Source organism: Scatophagus argus, chromosome 14 (assembly GCF_020382885.2).
Source record: "Scatophagus argus isolate fScaArg1 chromosome 14, fScaArg1.pri, whole genome shotgun sequence".
NCBI classification, from domain to species: Eukaryota; Metazoa; Chordata; class Actinopteri; family Scatophagidae; genus Scatophagus; species Scatophagus argus.
The window spans coordinates 22,324,715-22,350,465 of NC_058506.1; the positions used below are offsets into that span (position 1 = coordinate 22,324,715).

Consider the following 25,751-nt stretch of genomic DNA (forward strand, 5'->3'; position numbering starts at 1 on the left):
AGCCTGTGTCCGTCTGAAGCTCCTTGATGAACACGTCATACAGTTCAATCACAGCAGTTTGAGGTTTTTATGGGGTGTCGCTTTAAAAAGAGAAACACATTTTTTAAAGTAGCAGACTCAGATTATTACCGTAATACACAGCATTATTTCTAATAAATGATGTTTGGTCACGGGTTAAAATATGCAGCGGTACATGAGCTCATCCTGATTTATGAAAGCAAACAGGTCAAACCTCCTCTGTGTGCCTGCCCGAATACTAAACAACACTCAGCTGTAATCTGTGACATCAGCAGTGAGGAGGAGGAGGAGGGATGAAGGGCGGAGGTCACACACACTGACGTGTGTCTCGTTAACTTCACAGTGAAGAAGAATCAGGATGACTCGACCTTCAGACACCCTGAAGGCTGATGTCATTTTATTGGCTGTTGCCATAACGACTGCCTCCACCCTTTGCCTTACGGTTCAACTCCAGCCTCTGTGGTCCTGACAGGATGAACTTGAGCCAGAGGCTGTACAGCAACAGACAGAGTGGCTGATGGGAAATGGTGTTTTAAAAGATTGGCCTGGAGAAATCTATCGAATTTCATTGGAGTGAGTTCCCTCCAATGACGAAATATGTCACTTTAATCTTTAAAAAAAAAAAAAAAAAAAAAAAAAAGGGGCAGTCGTGGATCAGCGGTTAGGGTGTCGGACCCGTAACCGGTGGATCGCTGGTTCGATTCCCCGTACCGGTGTCCATGGCTGAGGTACCCTTGAGCAAGGTACCTAACCCCCACTGCTCCCCGGGCGCTGCACGCGGTCGCCCACTGCCCCGGGTTTGCTGTGTGTGTGTGCACGTCACTTGGGTGGGTTAAATGCAGAGCACAAATTTCATTGGAGTGAGTTCCCTCCAATGACGAAATATGTCACTTTAATTTTTAATCTTTAATCTTAATCTATGCTCCTCAGAGAATAACAACAGAGGAAGAAGAGAGAGCAGGACACACAACTAACTGTATTTAAAGAAGAAGAAAATCATCTGGTTCGCCCCCTGGTGGCTGGCTGCAGTGCAGCTGGTAAGCTCCTCCCCTTATATGTTAGCAGATGAGCCAAACTAAAAACCTAAAGTACATGTGAAATAATGTTGTATAATGTATATAATGATAATGTTTCCCACGACAAGATGAATGACATGATGCTTCCACCTGAGCTGTCAACCACAACTGAAGAAATGCTGATCTCCCACACACATGTGCACAGTACGGGAAGCTACTGTTTGACCTTCAGAATAAAAGACTGAAACAAAAAGCAAAAACAGTTTTGTCTAAAGCTGCTCAGTGAAGATGAAATGTTAATAGATGTTAATACATGTTAATAATTCAGTCAGTGAAGTGGATGTCTTCTGTATGAGTGCTGTAAACCCACGTCACTCCAAATTCTCAAGTGTTGCAGCCTCTCATTAGCATCGTGTAGCATCATGCTCATTAGCCTCACGCTGAACAGCTTCAGGCCTGTTAGCAGGACACTCATTAATGTGGCAGCACTCAGAGTTAATGCTGCTCGCTGCCTCCCGTCCACGTCCACTCAGTCCGTCCTCATTAGCATGATATAATTAGCATCAGACCTGCTGTGCATCTGAGCCACCGATTGGTGTTAGCCGCATGCTAATGTCAGCTGGAGTGGATCTGACACGAAGGTTCAATGAAGGGACGAGGACAGTGAGGACAGACAGGAGGACCATGTTGGCTTCGGTCGTCTCTCTGAAGCAAAGAGCAGCAAGATGGAGACGACACATGACAGCTTCATCATACTCGGCAAACAAAAGAAACAAACAGATAAAACCCTGAAACCCTGTTGATGAGCGAAGACTTCATGTCTTCTGACGTCTCGCAGGTTTCAGGTCAGTTTTCATCAAACTGAACGCAGAGCAGCAGAGGTCACGACGAGACTGAAAGCCTCCGTTTGGTTTCAGCTCTGTGCTTTGATGTGCTTCAGTTCTTCACATCTGACTGGCTGTGAGCACTCAGACGTTGTGTTTATGAGTCCCAGAGGACATCAAATCACTGAAGCCTTTTAAAAGTCAAGAGGACAGAGTTTAATCGCAAACAGTCGTAAACGTCAGCTGATTCAAATGTTTCAGCTGGGCTTCCTCCCAGCTAAAATGGAAATATTCAAGTGTTTGACTGAGACAGGCTGACGTTCAGAAGAAGAAGAAGAAGAATCAGCTTTATTGACAGTATGTATATTTTTACATACACACACTGAATTCGTCTTCTGCATTTGACCCATCCTTAGTTGAACACACACATGCAACACTCGGCAAATTACATGCAGTGAAACACACACAGGAGCAGTGGGCAGCATCAAGCGCCCGGGAGCATATTGGGGGGTTAAGTGCCTTGCTCAAGGGCACATCAGCCAGCTAATGGAGGAGGGGGCATTTTTCGCATTAATCACTCCATCACACCCAAATTTTTGCTGCCCGTCTGGTGGGGGAATCGAACCCTCCGATCACAAGCCGCTTCTCCAACCTCTAGGCCACGTTCAGGTAACGTTCAGGTGATGTTGACACACTGAGGTTAAGAGAAGTGCTGGAAAGTACGTTTGAGGTTATTCCTCTATATTTGCTTTTCCCAGCAGTATGTAAGGCTGTGAAAATCTCGTCTCAGGGCTCATGAACGTATGTTTGAGCACCACTACACCCACTCCAGATGAGGTGAGGGCCATCACTTTTAGCTTAGCACCTACAGTTGGGTTACAGCAGAAACCAGCAGAGCAGAGAGAAGGTTCAGTCCTGAATCTGTCAATATTCACATCCACACACCCGTCATCTGAGTCCACAGTCTGAATCCGTCGAGGATCTAATCTCTGATCGTGTCTGCAGTTTGCACTTTGTAAAACCCCGGAAGCGACAAACCGACAACACAGAACGAGTGACGACGAAGGTCGACTGTTACGTCACCTCACGTCACGCCACAAAGTGTGACACTACAGCCGACGGCCAGTTCATCGATTCTGCGGCCGCATGCGAGAGGAAGCAAGTCGATGAGTCGAGAATGTGGCCAGAGACCGACAGTTAACATCAACACACCAGCAGAGTGTGTGTCATGACTCTCACTGCCAGAAGGGGGAGCCAAAGGTTCTGCCCTGCAGGTTCAGTCACTCAAGAGTTCATTTTCTTATTAATGCCAGCCCTGAGATGAATCCACTGTTTCCATGTGCTCATCTGACGAGCCTAAAACTTATTTCCAAAAGTTGGTAACATTAACAAATCCATAAAAACCGCTTACAAGTCAAAGTCCAAGTCAGAGACAAAAGACTGTGGACACTGAAATGGAGAAACGTTTTCAACAATCCATCTTTATATTCCACACCCACTTCTGAAGTCTCCAGTTTCTGACGTGTCCTTGAACACACCATCAGCAAGAGTTTTCTAATGATATTTTAATGTTGATTCAACCAGCAGAAAAAAACCAATGGTGTGAGGTAATTGGTTTTGATGGATCGTTTCTGTGAGGCAGCCGTCTGAGAGGAGACCAGACAGAAACCTGATGACGGGAATCATCACAGACGTCAGGATTTAATGAGCTGAGACCCCCGGTACAAAGGTCCTTTAAGGCAGCAGACAAAAGACTGACGAAGGACAGAAGAAAAGCCAAGCTGGTGCGCACACACATACACACACACACACACACACACACACACACTGCAGCAGTCCACCCTCCTGCTCACGCAGCACATTTTTAACTACATTGCATCAGTGGACGGAGCCAAAAAAAAATCCATAACAGTTAAGTTCTGTAGCATCACAACATTAACGACACCTCCTCCTCCTCCTCACACACTCACACACACACACTCACTCACACACACACACACACACACACACACACACTGCGTCAAAGACCTGTTGTAGGCTGGAAAGGCCTTTGAGGAGCTTGTAGGAGGTCTATTTTCTGCCAGTACAACCACTGAAGGGATGTGAGCTCCTGGATCGCATGCAAGAACATTTTAAAATAAATTTCTGTTTCAGCTCAGATTCAACAAACTCTGTTCACAAACATGTTGTAAGTGGCCGGTTTCAGCCTGATGAACCACGCCTGATCACCATAGGATCATTAATCGACACTCCTGAGGTCTCTGCTGTTTCAGTCAAATGCAGAAACGTCAGATCGTCGCAGCTTCCTGTCCTGCTGTCTGAAAGCTGCACAGGCAGTCGGACTCTGAGTTGGTGTTCAGGTCTTAAACTGGGACTCGTCGTGTGTGTGTGGGGGCTCTTTTATTGGCCTAAATACTGGATACAAGTTTATTATCATTAAAGGTGCTGCACTAAAACCATGTGAGGTCCATCACAGACGTAGTTGAGGACCCGCTGGAGTTTTCTGATGAGTCCTTGCATGTCAGACTCTGTGGCATTTTGTCAAAAACACACTTTGAAGCTCAGCCTTAAGATCAGATTTCTGAAAACGCTTCTAACTTTATACAGCACGTTATCCAACCACTCAACATCAAAGCTCGGCTGATCCAGGACCTGTTAAAACCAGCGGTGTGACACGAGTCCAAATACCTGAGACGAGTCAGAGAGAGCAGTTTAACCCTCGGACACTCAGACAGGATCCTGTTTTCAGCCGAGCTGCTGAGCTGAGCTCCAAGCTTTTTATCTTTCCATCAGATACTCAGCACGTCTGCTGCTTCATTTTACACGCGTTAACCAAAGACAGTTTAAAACACACAGAGAGTCTGGACCGATAAAACTGGTCTGAACTGGTTAAAAGACATCTTCTTTTCAGCACAACCTCAAGGTTTCATCCTCTGGGGAGCAGGAACGACTCAGCTCAGACCTGCTGTGTCCGTCTGAGGACAAACATTATGAGACGATGAAACGGCCTCAGGCAGGTGGAAGCAGCTTCCCATTGGCTCTGATTCCACACATCCAGAGGTCACACACAGACTGTCTTGACCTCGCTGTGACCTCACTGTGACCTCGCTGTGACCTCACTGTGACCTCACTGTGAAGCTGCTGCCGTCCAAAGAAAACATGTGGAGACTCAACAAATTAAAGACAAATATTCCAAACATGTGTGAGATCGAAGAGACGGAGAGGAGCCTTATTTGGACATGATGATGATGATGATGATGATGATGAATCCCTCCTCACTCTCACAGATGATTAATCAGCCTTGACTTGAGCTGACAGGAGAACGACCTAAAAGTAGATGAAGAATTCGTGTCGTTTATTTCAGATGCTGAAGCTTCAATGTAACACAGAAAGGAAACCACAAGACTGAAGAAACCCAAACAGAAGAGAACAGTCAGAAACCTGCAATAAGTCCACAACAAACAAACAAACAAACAAACAGGAAAAATAAACAAAAGTGTCCGCTCCTCCCAGACTTCCTGGCTGCAGGTGACAGTGAAACAGTTCAAATGAAATGAAATGATTGGAGTCGCTTTCTGTCTGGATAACAAACTGACCTCAGACCAGGCAGAAGAGATGTTCACCATCAGCATGCAGAAACCAAACTCCCTACGAAACGCTTTTACCGCCGTCACATTTCTGTACTGAGTGGCTCCTTCATCACTGTTAGTTACAAACAAAGATTTAAAATGTGGACGTGAAGTGAGACAGAAACAGAGAGGAGGACACGCTCATGAAAAATGGACTCTGCTGTAAAGTTCTCCAACGTCTCAGTGGAGATTAAAAATAGTCTGCAGCCGTAAACACTGTGTGTGTGTGTGTGTGTGTGTGTGTGAGTGTGTGTGTGTGTGTGTGAGTGTGTGTGTGTGTGTGTGTGTCTGCACCATCTTTAAATAACCCCCCAAGAAACAGATGGAAGATTCAGACTGTGATTAATTGTCTGCTGGACCTCATCATCATCATCATCTTCATCATCATCATCATCATATCATCATCATCATCATCATCATCATCATCATCTTCATCATCTTTATCTTCATCATCACCACCACCATCATCTTCATCACCATCATCTTCATCATCACCACCACCATCATCTTCATCACCATAATCTTCATCATCATCACCACCATCATCATCATCATCATCATCATCATCATCATCATCTTTATCTTCATCATCTTTATTTTCATCACCATCTTCACCACTAAATCTGCACTTTCCTGTTTCTCTGAATCATCCAGTTACGTAAAGTCACAATCTGCTCAACGTCCAGACGAATAGAACTCCATCCATCCATCCATCCATCCATCCATCCATCCATCCATCCATCCATCCATCCACCTGTCCGTCCGTCCGTCCGTTCAGTCGCCTGCAGAACTTCATGTAAATATTGGCTCGTTTTCAGCTGAACTTCTGTGGTGAATGTTTTTCTGTAATGTACAATGAAAATGTATGATTAAACTGAAGTGTTTATTCTTTTAAGAATATGACTGAAAGTTTGATTGAATACGCCAAAAGAAAGAAACGGCGTCTGCAAGGCAACGTCAAATCACATGCTGTCAACTCGGTTTTGCTGCTTTTTGCTCCAGCAATAAAACCTTTAATAAGTTGTCTCACTGAAGTAAATCTGATGGATGATTTGAAGGATTTAAAGGGTTAAATGATAAAACGCCATGAGGCCCGACAGACTCGCTCGGTGGAAAACTCCCTCCTTTATTTCCTCCTCTTCCTCCTCATCCATCCATCAGCGGTGAAACTCCCACCAGCTGTACGAGCGGCTGCTGCTCGCCGCCATAACTCAGCTCCAGCTGGAGCGGAGGAGGACAAACTGCACCCGCGAGGAAACACAACCAATAACTTTCAAATCTGAGTTTGTTCAAACATGGAGGCTGAATTCTCTGAGAGCTCCTGCATGACTAAATGTTGAATCATCTCAAGTGTTTGTTTATGGATTTAGAAAATGTTCTTGAAGTAACAGTAAAAGAACAAAACAGCCACGACGAACTGCTGTTTGCTCCTCCTCACATTTAAACTCAAGTCATTTAAATTGTAATCTGTGATCATTTTACGTTCAGTCCTTATCAGCAGAATCAGCCCTTTTGCATCCTCTGAAGTTAGCGTGATGATGAAGCCACGTGGTCCACCATGTGGTCAGTCTCCCAGGCCAGGTCAGGTCCTGGTCTGCCAGCTCGCCCAGCTCACCTGGTGCTGTGAGCTCAGCTGAGGACGGCTAACTGCTGGGCCACTGAGCTAACTGTGACAGCGACGGTTAGCAGCAGTTAGCAGTTTGTTTGGAGAATAAATCTGACTTGTGGTCAGTTCTTATTGCACCTTTAAAGCAGACCTCTCAGTAAACTGACTCCTTTTCATGTTGTTTGGCACTGAGAGAAAATTAACAAATGCTACTTTAGATGACTGTTCCCTCCAGCCTCTTCTAAAACCCTAAATCCTGCAGCTCAAAATCACAAAAGGTCATATAATGCGGTTTTTGTGTCATCGTTAAAACTGTGAGGTAAGTCAATTCTGGCTCACGCAGGATTGTCGATCAGCAGTACGGTGGTGCAGTGGTTTGCACTGTAGCCTCACAGCAAGAGGGTTCCAGGTTTGAGTCCTGGTCTGGGCCCTTCTGTGTGGTGTGTGCATGTTCTCCCTGTGCCTGCGTGGGTTTTGGGGGCAGCCGAGGCCTAGAGGTTGGAGAAGCGGCTTGTGATTGGAGGGTCACCGGTTCGATTCCCCCACCGGACGGCAGGAAAAATTTGGGTGGAGTGATTAATGAGAAAAATGCTCCCCTCCTCCATTAGCCAGCTGATGTGCCCTTGAGCAAGGCACTTAACCCCCCAATATGCTCCCCGGGCGCTTGATGCTGCCCACTGCTCCTGTGTGTGTTTCACTGTGTGTAATTTGCCGGGTGTTGCATGTGTGTGTTCAACTAAGGATGGGTCAAATGCAGAAGACGAATTCAGTGTGTGTATGTAAAAATATATATACTGTCAATAAAGCTGATTCTTCTTCTTCTCCTCGCGGATTCATCGCCTGCACAGAGTTGTGATCCCAGGAATGTACAGTTGAAATTTAAAGGGATGTGCTGCCATTTTTAGCCTTTTTAGCCTGGCAGTTAATAATTGGGGGTCACAGTGTGGAGAGGAAGACGTCTGCTGACATTTTAATGTTCATTCCACATATTCCCGCTCTGCTGAGCTGTTTTTAGAGCCGCAGACTGTGGGGGCTTTAACGTGAGAGGACTCGGACTTTTGTTTGAAAGCAGCATGAAGATAAATCACTCTTTCTCAATAAAACCCAAACTAATCCTCCAGCGGGCTGAGATCCACCACTTCTGCTCCTTCTATGGAAACCAGTTAGTGTGGCAGCAGCAGGTCAAAGGTCACAGCGGATAATCCACTCAGTGAGCTCCACCACACCACACCTGAGCCTTTCAGGTTCAGGTTCACGCTGCTGCCTGCTCCAGCACGACCAGTACGGCCCTGCAAACATGAACAACACATACAAAAAAGAGATATTTTAATAAAACGTTAAAGCAGCAGCTGAGGGAAATCTTCTGTTGCTAGGAAACCAGCAGAGACTCCAGGACGTCACGGTTCAGGAACTCAGAATAAACAACAAATCGAGTTTAAACGTCATTCACGTGATTGGCAGGATGCTGATCATGTGACTGCAGATACGTGAGGGCGCTTTGAACCGTCCCACAACGCACCGGGGCAGCAGGTCCGTGGACGTCCACAGCGTCCTCGTCGCTGATCAGATCAACGCTCGTTGTCAGAGATCTGAAGCTTTATGTTCCCTGCTGCTCACCGTAGTGTTCAGAAGTTCTGCACAGCTGAAGTTGGATTAAAGTGAAAAGTCTTAATGGCTTCCACTTTCCTGCTGTGAAGTATGAAATACTGCAAACGTTTGTCATTAAAGACAGAAATCTGAAGAAGAAGAGGAGAGAACATTTCTGACAGGAAAAATATTGAAATAATTACAAATAAAAGTACACGAAAGATTTCTGCATGATAGAAATGAAGCTAACAGTAAGTCAAAATTTGTCTCAGTTTTTCTTTTCGTATCACAATTTTAACTTTGTACATCAAACTAATAACAAACTGAAACAAGAAACTAAACCTGGACTTTGTTTCAGAGACTCCTGACATAATCAGTACAAACGCTGACTTTTGTTGTTCCTTTCTTGTAATTATTGATTTGCTTGTTATAATTTGTGTGTGTTTTCATCATTTCAGCTTTCTATCCAAAGAGTTTGACTTACTGTCATTTGACAATTTTTTAATGTTTTATTTTGTTTATGCATCATTTTTGATGTATTTCTGTCTTTTCTTCTGTGTGGAAACTTTATTCCTTCACATCTTCACAGATCACACTTTGTCCTTTTCTTCCTGTCACAGAACGTAAAGCGTCCCGGTCACACGCCGACTGATGGCTTTCGTTTCTGATCTCACAGTCATTTCCTGCAGCTTTAAGGTCGTTAGTTTCCCGAGCTGCTGTTGTTCTTGCTGTTTGTGCGTTTTATTGTGCTGGCAGCGTCCTGCCTGCTCGGCCCTGATGTGCACAGTCTGAGTTCATTCAGAGCAGAGCGGAGCAGGAACCATCAGTCAGCAGATGTTGTTCCTGCGCCTGAATGTCACAATGACACGACTTATTTTAGCTTCTGACTGTGGAAGACGGTGGAGGCCTACAGCAGTGCCGTCAGCTCTTTTCAACATTCATTCATTTGTGTTTCATCTTTGTTTATTTTAGCTGTAAACTCTTGCTTTGTGGTATCAGGTGTTACAGGTGTACCGGCTGCCACGGGGCTCCATGTTTGGATTTGCTGTATTCATTCTTGAATTCATTTCTTTAAACAGCAGGTTTTTTTTCTGTAGTTTTTGTCGAATGTTAACGCCGTCCCAGTGCATTGTGGGTAGTCGCTGATGTTGGACTTCACTGTTGTTCATGATCAGAAAGGTGTGCAGCAGAAACAAACAGCAGCTGACTGACGCGGCACAGCTCACATGTAGTTTAGTTTGGAGGGGGAGGGGCTTCCCGCAGCCAGCCAGCAGGGGGCGCTCGCCGTGTCTGAGGAGATTCAAGATTCAAGATTCAAGAGTCTTTATTGTCATTATGCAAGCATAACGAAATTTTGTGCAGATTCTCAGCTTAAAAACACACTTATAAATAGTCAGAGAAAATTAAAATTGCACACTTAAGGAAAAATATAAAAATATAAAATACAAAATACAAAATGAGGTAGATAAAAACAAAGTGCACTTAGTGCCAGACTATGTGTATACTGTGTGTGTGTATGCGGCTAGACGGGGGAGGGTGTGTGTGTGAAGTCCTGTATGGGGGTGGGACGTGAGTGTTTCACTGTAGGGGGGTTATTGCTTTAACAGCTCTGGGGAAGAAGCTGTCCCTGAGTCTGTTGGTGTTGGTTTTAATGTTCCTGTACCGCCTTCCTGATGGAAGCGGTACAAACAGTTCGTTGCCCGAGTGGGTGGGGTCTGTGGCAATGCGTCTTGCCTTCTTCTGGACTCGGGTAGTGTAAACTGAGTCCAGATCTGGTAGACTGCAGCCCACAATCCCCTGTGCTGTCCTCACCACCCGGGCTAAGTCCTTCCTGTCCTGAGCTGTGCAACTGCCATACCACACAGTCACACTGAGACACAGGATGCTTTCGATTGTGGCTCTGTAAAAGTTCATGAGCAGCTGAGTAGACAGTCCAGTCCGTGTCAACTTCCTGAGAAAGAAGAGCCGTTGTTGGGCCTTTTTCACCAGGTGTGAGGTGTTCACTGACCAGGAGAGGTCAGAGGAGATGTGGATGCCCAGCTCTCAGGCCGTCAGCGGTTCAGACTGAAACGTCTCAACAGCCGCTGGGTGGGCTGTGATGAAATGTGGGGACGAACTGTAGTGACTCTGACGATCCTCTGACTTTTCCTGCAGCGCCACCATCGGGTCAACATGTTGACGTGTTCAGTACTTTGATTTATGTGGAAGCACTTGCAGACCTGATGACGTTCACGCCAGCCTCAGCTGCGCCTCGACTTTACTGCTAATTCAACACCGTAACGTGTCTGAGCGAACCGCAGCCATGAGACATTTTCATGACGCATCGTTTTCACTGTGACGACTCGGGGGGGTCATGGGAAGGATCAGATGGTGTTCGATGCAGATTTCCTCCAGAAGTCAGATAATCAGGTCTATTTGTATTTTGGATTAAAGGGATGATTCAGATGTTTGAGAAACCGCAGAGAGTAATCCTCAGCAGCCGGGGGAACTGGGTCAGTCTGCACCAAGCCGGCAACAAGCTTCTTCTTTCTGCTTTGTTTCTGCAGGGCTGATGATTTCAGGACCTTTCAGTTTGACTAAGTAAATTCACTCACGTAATTAATACGTTTGAGGTACTTTTACTGCAGAAACTAGTTTTGTAGTTACAAGTTCAGAGTTTTTCACACACACACGAAGAGTATAAAATTAAGATGATTTGTTCGAAGTTAAACTCAGTCCATTGTTATTATTGTAATTATTGATTAACTGTACTGAGGATGTTTTTCCTGTAAAAACGTGCAGGCTGCAGCTCCTTGGAGGAAGTGAAGTTTTGCTGCCTGTTGAGGTTGTCTCCGTGTCTTCATTATTCTGATGAATTTAAATCAATGTGCAGCTGCAGAATGAGCTGTGCAAACGCTCATCAATCCAGTGGAAGACAACTGACTCACACACACACTCAGTCCTATCTGATGGTTTGTGAGTGTTTTGCCGTTTTATCAGAGTGAGCGGCTCTCCTGAACACCTCGAGCTCATTCATGATGAGGCTGAAAAAGAAGCTTGGAGCTGCTATCAGTGGACGCCCTCTGAGGGGTAAACAAACTGCAGCGCGTCCACCAATCACTGCAGTCCAACAACACACAGGTGCTCACTGCAGGTCAGCTTTGCTGAGACGGCTCCAAATGACTGCAGAGGGGCTTTGCAGTCGGAGCAACTCCATCCGTCACTACGGCCTCGGCTCAAACACTCAAACCTTTAACAGGAAACAACAGCGTGACAATCAGTTAGACAGAAACGCATTTTAAATCACATACAGACAGACATATTGGTTAACGTGGTACTCAGTGAGTCAGGGTCACATGACTTGGAGTTAATCAGCTCTGACTAACATGCTAAAGTGGCTCTTTTAGCTCCTACTCTGTTAGTACATATATTAATACATTTACTAAAACAAATGAGTCCAACAACCTGCTGGGTTTGTTGTTATTTTTGAAGAAATGGTCTCCAGCATCTTGAACAAACATCAACGTGACAAGAACTACCTAAAATGACAGAAACCATGTGTGCACTTTGGGTTTGTTTGGTTCATGTCCCATCTGTCCCCACATGGAGGGGGAGGAGCTTATGAGCTGTACTGCAGCCAGCCACCAGGGGGCGAAACAGATGATTGGACTTCATTTTTGTCATCCATCTTTATATACAGTCAGTATGAACGTCAATGAGACTTTCTCCACCCACCTGAGGATCTGCTCTCTGATTGGCTGTCGCTCTCTGTACATAACAGCACATCAACGAGAGGTTATTGTTGCTCTGCTGCCAACGGCATGGCGCACATTTCCAACTGATCTGAAAATAGATTTCTCTCTCTCACACACACACACGCAAACACACACACTCCTGGTGAGCTGCTTATATCGCCTTAAACTGGTCGACCTTGGCTGAGAACAAATAGAGACACACACACACACACACACACACACACACAGACCAGTAAAAGCAGCTCGCGGTGTCTGACGAGGGTTTGAATTTTCTGCGTCTCATTCGTTCCTCTCTGAGTCCAAACTGAGTCGATGATGTTGTCGTGTTTCTGCTGTCGAGAACAGAGAGATGAATTTAAATTTGACAGACGGACACATTAAGTGAACTGACGTCCTGATGGAAGACAATTTATTCTTTTGACATGATTCTGGAGAAAGTCCCAACACCATCATAACCATCTGTCAGTATGCCACTCAGTGTTTATCTCTTAATCAGCCTTCATTTCTCCATAAAACTCTCTTTAAGTTAGGATTAGGTAGGACCTGGATTTTTCATGGCATTCAGTTGTGAGGATTCATTAAGACTTCGGAAACTTTCCGTGGGTTTGACTTTTAAATGAGTTTTGAAACCAGGGATAGCAGGACCCAAACACATGAACAGTTGGGAAGCTGAGAGTACTGAGTTTCATGTTTAAAACAGGCAGTCACTGCAGTTTTTATCAAACATATAGAGGACACAATGCACTGGCTGTGCACTATTTTCAGCGGTGGATGAATCCACATTTGGAGCTCTGGTGAGTACTGGCAGCAGGACGGTGTGTGTGGGACTGAGTCAAAATAAACTACCGTGTGTATGTATGTGTGCGTGTGTGTGTGTGTGTGTGCAGGCGTGTGTGTGTTCACGCGTGTGTGTGTTCAGGGTGATGAACAAAAGCCATAAACAAATCTCTTAATCCCTTAAATAAACCCTTGAATACAAGCTTTTCAGATAAACGTTCAAATGAAAGTTCTGTTTAGAACCACATTTATGAGCTTACTTTACTTTGCCAATTAGAGTTTTAGAGAATTAAATGTGTGATAAAATCATAAAATTCAATTATGTTATTAAAACCAGTTGTCTCCAACCTGGTCGGAAAGGTATACAAATAAAAACACAGTGAGGCCGGAGCTGAGAGGGATTCCTCTGCCGGGGTTGGACAGGAAGTTCACCTGTCGCCAAGACGATGACCCCAAAGCAACACAACAAAATGTTTGTCCAAATCCAACCAACATGCACCCGAGCTGAACAGCTAGGTTTTCAAAGCTACTTCTACAAGCCGGTGGTACAGCTAAAGGTGGTTAGCAAGTACTAATGTGGAGGTGTGAATACTGACAGAAGTCAGTTCATCAAAGGGTTTGCTGACTAATAATTTGGCTAAGTAACAAAATTTAGCTATGAAAATTTAATGCTGAAGTCATGGAGCCAACACCAAATCTGCCAGGTCTTAAATATGGAAAAATTCACAAACACATCGAACTTTGAATTTTTCTCTGAGCTAATGCACAGCTAACGTTCCGACAGGAAATTAGCATAACATAACCAATCCTATATATATATATCTATATATCTATATATATATAGATATATAGATATATATATATATATATTATGACACAAAACCTCTCACGTTTGACAGTGATTTTACACTTATGTTACTGTAGTTTTCCCTTTATATTGTAATATACATTAGGAGGACACTTAGCGTATTTAGCGTATAGCATATTTGAATATGGCTGAATACTTTTGCAAGCCACTAACGCGTTTTGTTTTTTACACCTCCGGGCCACCATACTGTACAACCTGCCTCGACAATACTGCAATAAAGTCTGGCCAATAAAGTGAATTTCCATGTGAATTTTCCAGAGAGAGGGACAGAGCGGGACAGAGCGTGTCTCAGTGTGTCTCAGTGTGTCTCTGCCACCGTGAGAGCAGGACGCGGCGGTTCGTGTCTCTGTCTCATTTTTTTCTGCTCTTCAGTCGAAACTTTCCCACATTAAACACTTGGACCATAAAAGGACACACAGATCCGTGACCCACTACTGAAGCAGCAGCTGAACCCGAGGAGGAGCTCCATCGGCCGGCAGGACGCTGTCCGACCGCCCGGAGGGACCGAACTGACCCGGACCTCCACCTGCTGCTGCTCCGCGCGCCTCCCGCGCAAACCGAGCCCGGCGCGAGCGCTCCTCTCGGCCATGGCACGAGCGGTGCCACTTTCCTGTCCGCGGATTTTTACCGAAACACACCCGGATTTTTTAAACATGTAGGAGCCGATGGAAGCACTGAACTGACACCGACGAACACTCACACTGCCAGTTAAAGTACGGTTATTGTCCCTCTTCAGGTTTTAAATTAAAACCCACTGATCACACTGCGTTCGTACCCCGGACCGCGTCAGGCGAAGCCCCCTCACCATGAGTCTGTGGACTAACGGCTCCTCCGCAGATCTTTACCCCGGGACGCAGCTGCCGCCTCGGGGCTCCAACTCCTCCATCAACCGCAGCTCCGGTCACCCCGGCGCCGCCCCGCTGGATCTGAGCCGGGCGGTGCCGGTGGGCATGGTGCTGGCCTCCTTCATCATGTTCGCCATCGTGGGGAACATCCTCGTCATCCTGTCGGTGGTGTGTAACCGGCACCTGCGGGTCCCCACCAACTACTTCATCATCAACCTGGCCATCGCGGACCTGCTGCTGGGAACCACCGTGCTGCCGGTGTCCGCCACGCTGGAGGTCAGTAGAGGGATTATCGATCACTTATTGGCGATTTAATGAAGATTAAATGGAGATTTTCACCATTTTAGAGTAGCAATGGAAAGGAAAGAAAGAAGGGAGATTGGAGGTAATGAATAAAAATAAAGACACAAGCGAAAAAAGAAAAGAAACAAGAAAGGAAGAAATTAGAATCGAAATAACTGATGTGTTGATGGTAGTGAAGTCATCAATGAGGTGATTTATCGATCCGTTTCAACAACATGAGAGCAGACAAAACAAGACGTCAACTTGTACAGCTGTGTGACATTTTCAAGACTTAACGAACAAATAAATGAATAAAACTGTAAAAAGTCGGTGGTTGTGACCCGAGAAGAAAAGTGGGATGGAAAAATTAGAGAAATGAAGGAAAAAATGAAGGAAGTAAGAAAGAAACCAAGAAAAAAAGAATTTGTCAATTAATTAAGGAAGAAATCCTTTAAAATTATGAAACAATTCAGATTCTGTTCATAGATATATATATTCCACTTTGCTATTCATGTTCTTAAATAATCCTTTTTTTCTTCTCTTCGTCAGCAGTTGTGATATTTACAGTCATAATCTCACTTTTTAGTAACCAAATGTCCAAAACAAAACCTGAAATGTTTGGTGCAGCAGGCAGGACGTGAAGGCAACAACATCCACTAAACTTGTTTTACGTCACTGAAGTGTAGGAAAATGTGTGACGTGTCCTGCTGGTGGTCACGTGACGCAGCTCGACCAGCTAACGTTAGCAGCTAACGTCTCAGAGGTGGCTGTTGAAGACAGTAGCTTTGTGCTGCCTTCACTGGCCTCCTGGTATACAGTAACACTGAATATCTCCAATAACCTCCACCTGGCACTTCACACAAACCAGAAATACTTTATCACCCATCGCTCACACGGGAACACCTCGAATAAAAAAACAGAACTAAAATATGCACTTATGAAGTTAAAAGAAAAATACAAAAAGGACAGCAGCTAACGATTATCTTCACTATTAGTTTGGTAGTTTTTCACAGCTACGAAATGTCAAAACATTGTGAAAAATTCTCATGGTTTCCCAACGTGGCTTCTTCATGTTGCTTCTACACTCAGTTATCAGAATCAGACAAGAACCTCTGAACTGAACAGGAAGTGGATTCAGATACTTCCTGTCTCTGCAGGTCTTGGATTACTGGGTGTTTGGCCGTATCTTCTGTGACATCTGGGCGGCGGTGGACGTCCTGTGCTGCACAGCGTCCATCATGTCTTTGTGCGTCATCTCCATCGACCGGTACATCGGCGTTCGCTACCCGCTGCAGTACCCCATGATCGTCACCGAGAGGCGGGCGCTGCTCGCCATGCTGGGAGTCTGGGTCCTCTCCATCGTCATCTCCATCGGCCCGCTGCTGGGCTGGAAGCAGCCGCCGTCACAGGTGCTGAAGTGCTAAAGTGCTCAGAACATTTGGACGTTCCTCCCAGTGTTTTGTCATTTTATAGGTAAACGATTAATTGATTTATCGTGAAAATAGTCGGCAGATTATCTTTCTAAATGACACCCATCCCAACAGGAAGTCATTAAATGGAGCTTGTGATTAACTTGTTTTAAACATGACAGCAGAAAACCTGCACAGAACAGCTTCATCACACAGACCAATCAGGAGCTTTCAGTTGTATCACATGACCTTCGTCTGTCTGCGAGTTGCAGAGGTTTGAACGTCAGTTTTCAGCTGAGGTTGAAAGCTGGTGAGGACGGTCGTGTGATACAGCTGAGAGCTCCACAGCAGCAGCTGCTAAATGGACCTTGTGGTCAGAACTGAACTCAGGTCAGTTTTAGTTTTCCAGATCCAGCAGAAGCTCCTCGACTCGGTTCTGTTGGTTCTGTGTGTTGAAGCTAAAGATGATCTCTCGTCCTTCCCGTCCGTCCTGCAGGATGACACGGTCTGTCTCATCACCGAGGAGCCGTTCTACGCCCTCTTCTCCTCGCTCGGCTCCTTCTACATCCCTCTGGCCGTCATCCTGGCCATGTACTGCCGCGTCTACATCGTGGCCAAGCGCACCACCAAGAACCTGGAGGCCGGCGTGATGAAGGAGCGTCAGGAGGACTCCAACGAGCTCACCCTGAGGATCCACTGCAGGAACCAGCAGATCCAGGAGCTGTGCCCCGCCTCCAAGGCCGGAGGGGGCGGGGCCTCGGCCACACGCAGCGCGCTCACCGTCAAACTGCTCAAGTTCTCCAGGGAGAAGAAAGCTGCCAAGACGCTGGGTGTGGTGGTGGGCATGTTCATCCTCTGCTGGCTGCCTTTCTTCCTGGCTCTGCCCATCGGTAAGCTCGAACGCAGACACATGATGGTGGCGTCTCCAGGCGTCTTTAGGCGCCGGTGGGGCCGGATGTCACTCACAGACATCAATTCATCCGTGAGTCAAAGCTCATGTTCTCTGCGCTCTTTGTCTTTTGGCTGCGTCATTGAACTCGACAGGAAATAAACGGTCCAGAGATGACCGTGGGGGTCGGTCAGAACTGGAAAGTTTCTGTTCCATCCATCAGCCGTCATCACGTTCTTATTGTTTCACTGCAGAATTTTTAATAATTAGGTGCTAAAATCAGAACAATATCCCATTCATTTCCACATCAAAAAGATCTATCAAAATCTATCAGCAAACCCTTTACAACAGGCTCTCGTGTTGTACTGCAGTATTTATAAATACTGAAGTCATACTCAGTATGCATACATGTTCAGCTCGTCGGGTGAGTTAATTTGGGACTGTGAAGTATGTCCTGGTACTGCAGTTCAGAGTACAGTAAACCACACAGTATTTCACCCCCTCAGAAGCTTTGATATTGAAAATAAATACTTATGATCAAAGTTTTAGGCCACACAGTCGATGAACTGAAACTCGACTCATCCGGAAATAAAATCAAACGTCTTTGAGAAACGTCATTGTTAGCCGCCAGCGTGTTTACACGTTTACACAGTCGACTCATTAAAGAAAGAAAAGGTAAAATAATCACTTTGACTAAACGGGAAGTATCATCTTACAGTTCAGTTAAGTTCAGTTAAAACAACAACCAGAAACAGCCCGATGGTTTGACTGTCCTCATAAGGAGAGTTAAAGTGTGGCTGAGGCCTACAGAAACTGCACATTATTTTTGTTTTCTTTGTGTTTTAAATATTTGGTCTGAGCAGCGACGCTTCAGGTCCTTCATCCTCCAACAATCAGCCGAGTTTCTGGGACAAAACCCGGAGATGGCCCTGACAGGGAGAAGATCAGTGCCGAAACACAGAGCAGGAAGTTAAACACGCTTGTTATTTCTGTATTTTCTGTGATGCTTTCCCACAACACGGACGGTGGAGCGACGCCAGACACCCCCCGGCTGGTATTAGTCCAGTTGGACAGGAAGCTGTTTATGTTCGTAAATACTGAGAGGACTGTGTCAAAGACGATAAGCCCCAACACTGACCTGAGGTCTGTGCTCCTTTAAAGGTGCAGCTTGTAAGATTTGTCCACAATTTTAGTTTAAATTGTTCAGAAATGAACTAACATCAGCGAATGTTATGTCAGAGTGCTAATCAGCTTTATTCGCTTCATTAACTCCTTGTAAAACACACTTCATTGAGACGAGACAGAAACGAAATAAAACCCATCCAAACCGTCTTGGTTTGTCTTTGCACGATCACCTCTGGTTTGGTCCAAATAAATCCTCAGTTCACAGACTAAGATGTGATGTGTCTGCCGTCCCGCAGGGCTCACGGTCCAGGAAGACCTCAGTCAGCTGCAGGGCCTGTAGCTCCACAGCTAGCTGAGCTAACAGCAGCTATAGCTACAGCCACAGACAGCCACAGCAGACAGAACATGGAGCAGCGGTTGGTGGTAACTCTGCTCTGTGTTGCTCCTATAGAGACCCCAAAGAGAAACCGAATAAGACAAAATAATCAGCCAGTTTCTCAGGTTCTCATAATGATAACAGGTGAAACAGGTGTGGTGCATTCCTCAGCTGGGGTTTAAACATTTTCAACCAAAAACAATCAGTCACGTCAGTAATGAGAGAAGAAATCTCATTCGTGTCTGGTGTCTCAGAAACTGAAGAGCTGCTCTGTAAACTACACCCAAGAATATTTGTGTTTGTGTTCTCCCGACGTCTCAGGGAAGATTAATGCGGTCGCACAGGAAGTGTGAAGTTCACCACACTGAGGCTGTTTGGATGGAGGCTGAAAGTGACTACGCTGACAAACCTGATGGATTTTTCAGCAGCTATTTTCTGCTCATCAGAAAACCCTTCCTCAGGAACTGAACTCGATTCTTGCCATCAAAATGGAGTCAAAGTTTCTTCTTCCTAAAAAGGTTTCTGGAAAGGTTCCTGCGGTTGAAATCATGTCTGAGGTCAACTCTAAGCCTTCGACAGGAGCCACAATAACACGGGCTTGAGCGAATCCCTGTGGCTGCAGGAGAACTGTGGAGATTTCATATGAAGTTTGAGCAGACTGATCCTTTAATGCTCAGAGAAACAGAGCTGTGATCAGAGGATTCATCGGGTTGAGAAGCCGCCGACACTAAACATGGAGATGTTGACGGCTGCCGGCGTCCTCAGAGGGACACGCGTCCCTTTGAGGACGAGGAGTGAAACTGTTTCGTCTGGTTCATTTATGTGGACATGACTTGTCTGATTTTGTTCCTGTCAGATCTTTTTCCTAACCAAACCAAAGTGAAGCTGACAAACTGGAAACAGCTTTTCCTGACCGTAACCAAAGTGCTCTTGTTGTCTAAACCTAAACCACAGACAGGATCTGATCCCTGGATCCTGGTGTGACGGTCCTCGACTCCTACGTCCGCCTGTCATCCCCCCAGACCACCGACATTTAATCTAAGGTGCGTCCATGTTAGGTTAAATGTTGTGATCACCTGACAAGCCGCCGTCATACTCGTCGTTGTATTGGTTTTCATCTTAGTTTTATTTGGATGCTAAATCTGCTCTGATTTTGAGTGAACCTGAAGTATCGAGTTTCCATGGAGTCTTTCAGGTAGCTTCTCAGCCTAACATGTAGTCACACCACCTGTCAGCAGCGTAGCTGTGGATGTGGAGACACGATCACTGGATTGCTGTCATATTGAAGAAAAGTGAAAAACGTTTTTGTGGACTTATGGACGTTTATCGCGAATGGACAGCAGAGCTGATGACCTCAGGAAGTGATGTCACACTGCATGACATCAGCACGTGTTTCATGTCGGTGTGTTCACGTCTTAAAATGAAGGAGCGAGACGTTTGACCGTACCTGCGGCGATCCGTAGCTGAATGATCTCTGCGATTTAAAAAACCTGCTGAGTTTACTGAAAGGCTAAAAATAATTTAGCGAGTGACTTCGATCTGCTCTGCAGAAACAGCAGATACTCGTCACGACTCACAGCTCCCTAATGAGAGCCAACTTTGTCTGAACACAGTCTGGTGATAAAGTAAATCTGCAGAGCGGCGGGTCTGTCCTCCGGGCCCGCGGCCGCTGCCCGGCTTAAAGGGACAGTACGCCACAAAATCAAAAATACACGTTTTTCTTCTCTTGATCCATGGAGTCTGCTGTGAGATCTGGTTCCAATGTATTAGGGAGGAAGCGGACTGTGAGACCTTTGTGCACCTGTCAGGCAACATCATCACTGCACCACACATGCACAGTGACTGTGCAGCGCCACCTTCAGGTCAGCTCCTGGACGATCCAGATGTTCATGTGGTTACAGAAGATAAAGTCTGACTTCGTAGCTTAATGAGCTGCTGAGAGTCTCAGGGATGCAGTGTTGGCTGGATGCTGCGTCACGATCTGCACCGCGTCCTGAGTCAGACCGAAGCTCCTCCACCTTTTAAACACCTGTTTTCAGTTAGAGCTGCACGACTGCTTTTAACTCCAGAGCTGCATTAAAGCTGCCGACACTCAGTCAGATTTCGTGATGAAGGAGAAGAAAAGCTTTGTTTATCTGCATTAGGAGGGAGAATCACCAAACTTGGAGATGCCTGTTTTATACACGACAGCGGTGCTTCCTGGTCAGGTGTCACATGTTTTTCCCACGGCGGAGCTCAGGTTACCAATGAGTTTCTTCATATATAGTCAGAGAGAGCAGCCTGAGGCGCAGGATGGCCTTACAAGTCCATGTTCAGGAGAAAATAATCTCTGAGTTATCTGAAGAACATCAAAAACCTGATCCACAGAAATCCCCCGAAATCCACCAAAATCCTTTGAAAACCTCCAACATGCTGCACATCACCTGCCGCGCCTACGGGTCACTTCCTGTGATCCTCAGGAGGAGGAGGAGGAGCCCCTGGATTGAATGCTGCTGACTGAAAAGCTTTGTTTAGCTGTGCTGTTATGAAAGGAATAAATGAAACTCTGCAGTCCTTTTGGTGAAAAACTGCTGTAATGTGTTTTTCTTTCTCCCCGTTAATAATCTGACAAACCTCTGACTCCGTCCAGCTGGTCAGAGGTCAGTTTCTTCTTATTTACAGCTCTTTAAAAGTAAACATTTCTGTTTGTGGTTTATTTAATGCAACATTTAACTGATTACCCACCAGCCAATCATAATCAAGTGCTCTGTGTGCGATCAAAGCTGCAGCAGAAGCTCAAGATGATGATGATGATGATGATGATGATGACTGCTCACAGATTTCCTGCTCTTGTGGTGATTGCTGCCCCCCGGTGGTGAAACATGTGATCTGCAGCTCAACTGTGTCTGCATGTGTGAACCAGACACACTCACCTAAAAGACTGTCCAAACTCACTTCCTGTCCACATGTTCACTGCCCACCACTTTACTTGTGTGTGTGTAATTTGTGGTTTATGCCAGCTGTGTGTCTCTGTGTTCAGGCTCATTCAACAGCAGCCTGCGTCCTCCTGAAACCTTCTTTAAAGTCATTTTCTGGTTGGGATACTTCAACAGCTGCCTGAACCCCATCATCTACCCCTGCTACAGCCGGGAGTTCAAACAGGTACCACTCCTGCTCACAGTACTGATACTTCTGATACTACTGATACTACTGCCTTTTCTGTGCTACATTCAGCTCGGACCTCCAGCCGTGGCCTAGAGGTTGGAGAAGCGGCTTGTGATCGGAGGGTCACCAGTTCGATTCCCCCACCCAAAATTTGGGTGTGGTGGAGTGATTAATGCGAAAAATGCTCCCCTCCTCCATTAGCCGGCTGATGTGCCCTTGAGCAAGGCACTTAACCCCCCAATATGCTCCCCGGGCGCTTGATGCTGCCCACTGCTCCTGTGTGTGTTTCACTGCATGTAATTTGCCGGGTGTTGCATGTGTGTGTTCAACTGAGGATGGGTCAAATGCAGAAGACGAATTCAGTGTAAAAATATATTTACTGTCAATAAAGCTGATTCTTCTTCTTCTTCATTAAACCTCTCAGTTTCCTGTTCCTGTCCAGTGTCCACACTTGTTTTTGTGTCTTCAGGCGTTCATCCGGATCCTTCGCTGTCGTTGGAAGAGGAAGCGTCAGGGCTGGCAGGCGTACTACAACTACCGCTGCCAACAGGGCTCCAACAACTCGTCCTTTCTGAACAGCAGCCAGCAGACGCTGTCCTCCATTAGCCCCAGCCCGCGCTGCATCGCCTCCAGACTCCGCCCCCCGCCGTGGCCCTCCTCTTCCGACCGAGAGCTTCTCCCCGGCTCGACGGGCAGAGGCCGGACGAGCCCGGTGTCCCCGCTTGCTAAGGATGCCGGGAAGGTGTTGGGCGTCGGCGCGGGGCGCAACACGGCGATCGACGGGCAGACCGTAAACAACAAGGAGCAACGCGGAGCCTCAGAGGGAACGCTATGCGAGAAGGTAGAACACTAAGTGACACACCTCGCGCGTCAGGTGGCCACGCCGCCACTGACAAGAAGTGGTTTGAAACACATCACAAGATGCACTCACTGAGGGGTCATTCAGGTGTGATGAAGCTCCTGTCAAGTGGTTGGGACTGTTTCTGCCTCCTCCTCAGCTCTGATAAGACACCTGTGGAACATGACGGAGCTCACCTGGACCAGCTGACACTTTAAACCAGCAGTCAGGAGCATCCACTGCACTTAACAAATCTTTTACCTCGACTGCAACTGACCTACAACTACCACAAACTTTATTCAAAACGACAGCTGCACACTGTACTTTGACTTTCAAAAAACTTCATTGGAGCCCCTGATTGGTCTCACCTGTTCAGGTGTTTGCTGTCCATCAGCTTTACCTGACGGACGTCCGAGGACTGAAATGCTTTTAGCAAGTCAAAGGCCGGTGTGCAGGACTTCTGACTTCTCTTACCTGTGAGTGTTTTTACAGTCAGGACACAAAACAAAAACTGAACTGAAGATGACCTCACTCATCAAAATCTGAAATAACAAACAACAAGCATCTGCCATCTTTCCCTTTTTAATTTGGACACTAAAGTAAAATCTAATAAAACAACATGGAAAAAATATCAACGGAAACTTAAGAACAAAACTGAACTGAACAATAAAAATGTAAAACTCAGTTTAAAATATGATGTATAAAATTAAATCTGAAAACTTGTGTAAACATTACTTTACTTGCATTGCAGTTATTATTATTATGTCTTTCTTTATCTTTCAAATAAGTTGGTGGAATCCGATGGAAGATTCTAATTGAAATTATAGAATTTTTTTTATACCTTTATTTATTGTTTGATTTTTCCTCTTTTTATTTTTGCTAAAATGGTCACAAACTTCTCCTGTAATAAAAACAATCAGAAATAAAACTTTATTTTTACTTAAAAATAAGTAAACATGTAAAACTAATTTAAAGAAGTTGATTATAAACAAACAAACATATCTTACAATTCCTAAACTGTCGTTAGCTGTGAGCTAACTAACTGAAACACAAAACAAAATGAAATCACTGAACCAAAAAACAGAATTTCAAAGATTTAATCGAAAATGACCTTGGAAGTGAGTTTCATTGCATTCCATGAAGTCATTTATCTTGTTTTGGTGGTTAAACTAACTGTTAGCCTGTGAGCTAACGAAAACAGCAACAGCTGCTAACTTGTGTTAGCTTGCTAATGAAATATCAGCTCAGCATGTGCTATACTGAGAACAAACTGTGACCATGACGGTCAACAGGAAACAAAAAAAGGATGAAATTATAAAATAAATAATTATAGTTATGTTGTTGTACATTTAATAACTGAACTGAATCTTTCCTGAAGTATTCTGATATTCTTATTTTATCACACTACAGTGCTTTATAAACTGACTTAAAGCTACTAATTTCAGTTAAATTAGTTAATTAAGTTACTAAATTAATTTCCTCAAATTAAAATAATAAATAAAGAATAAAAGGAATCTGAGTCTGAGAAAGTCTGCCAACTGATAAAACTATTGAAATATTTAGATATTTGCAGTATTGTGAACTGCATGCCTGTGGTGATAAGCAAACCACACATTTCCTATTGCTTTGGCTTCACAATAAAAGCATTTAATTTGTGAAATACTTTTATCATGAAGTAATGACAGGAAATGCATTGGCTTAGTCGGTTAACAAAAATAAGTATTTTACTGCCATTTGTAACTTCAGGCTGCCATTTCAGCTTCTGTTGAAAGTTAAACATTATTCTATTGTACTTTTATTTATTGTCATGTGAAATTTGTATATTGGTGATTATAAAGGTTTTTTGCTTGTTAGTGAGTGACTTAGCTTACTTTAAACAGCAGCATCTGCTAATGTATGTTAGCTTGCTCATCAAATGTTAGCGGAACAAAGAATAAATGGTATGTAGGAAGTGAGATTTGTACACTACGAACGGATTAGCCAAAATTAGCCATCTGGCTAATGTTAGCATAACTTGTCTCTGGGACATGAGGATCCAAGTTGACCCATGAAGACATCATTACAGCCTTAATAACCCCTGACAGAACAGTTATTATGAAAGTCTTCTCTCATACTGACATCAGAGGAAGTGACATCATCTGCTCAAAGTTGGACGTGTTGTGTTAAAACTGTACTGACTTTGTCGAGAGAAGTTGGAGGTTTTCTCTTTCACTTCAGCAGTGTGATCACAGCAACACCTAGTGGCTGTTAGAAGAACTGCAGCTGAGGTTGACCAGTGTGAACAGTGTTTTTGTACTGTACTTCTATCAGACTTCGTTCAGTGAATATGTTGTGCAGTGTGTACTCAACAAGATGGGTCGATGCTACCTAAGAACATATAAATCACACACAGCTGTTGAATTGTGTTGTTTTTCTCTTTTAACTGAGCTCAGTTTCTCCTGCTTCGAGTCTTTGTGCTAAGCTATGCTAAACATGTTGTGGACTGATCTCAGTGGCGGAGATGACAGTCAAATGTCTTCTTTCAAACGAGTTCTTTCAATAAGCAACAAACTGGCTTTGAAGGGTTGGAATTAGTTGTGATGATGTAAATGAAATTCAATAAAATGGCTTCTGTCTCGTCGCTGCTCCTGAGTGTTGCTGTGGTCGAAGGCAAGTGAAGCACAGACCGACATGTTTGAAGTGAACACGAGGGATAAAAACAATTCATCTCCGAAAGTTAACTCGTCAGTCAACAGGCCATCTTAGCCCTAAAACTACACGATCTGCTCCGCGACGTCCAGCAGG

At 45.0% G+C, this 25,751-nt stretch overlaps 1 protein-coding gene across 2 annotated transcripts; it reads left to right on the top strand.

The window, feature by feature from the left end:
- The first annotated feature begins 14,465 nt into the window (after positions 1-14,465).
- LOC124071022 (alpha-1B adrenergic receptor-like) lies at positions 14,466-25,584 on the top strand. 2 transcript variants are annotated; one of them, XM_046411444.1, is made up of 5 exons: positions 14,466-15,180; positions 16,344-16,595; positions 17,092-17,485; positions 22,005-22,126; positions 22,599-25,584. In XM_046411444.1, exons 1-5 carry the CDS (start codon positions 14,866-14,868, stop codon positions 22,980-22,982), a joined length of 1,467 nt encoding a protein of 488 aa, XP_046267400.1. In that variant the 5' UTR covers positions 14,466-14,865; the 3' UTR covers positions 22,983-25,584. The 2 variants fall into 2 exon arrangements, with proteins under 2 accessions (XP_046267400.1, XP_046267401.1); XM_046411445.1 differs by lacking the exons at positions 22,005-22,126; positions 22,599-25,584 and adding an exon at positions 19,307-19,438.
- Positions 25,585-25,751: the final 167 nt, after the last annotated feature.

Bases quoted from the DNA above. Each gene is read 5' to 3' on its own strand.
- LOC124071022 (XM_046411444.1), top strand. From the start codon at position 14,866: ATGAGTCTGTGGACTAACGGCTCCTCCGCAGATCTTTACCCCGGGACG. The intron at 15,181-16,343 runs GTCAGTAGAGGG...CTGTCTCTGCAG, and splicing joins CGGTGTCCGCCACGCTGGAG to GTCTTGGATTACTGGGTGTT. The intron at 16,596-17,091 runs GTGCTGAAGTGC...TCCGTCCTGCAG, and splicing joins GGAAGCAGCCGCCGTCACAG to GATGACACGGTCTGTCTCAT.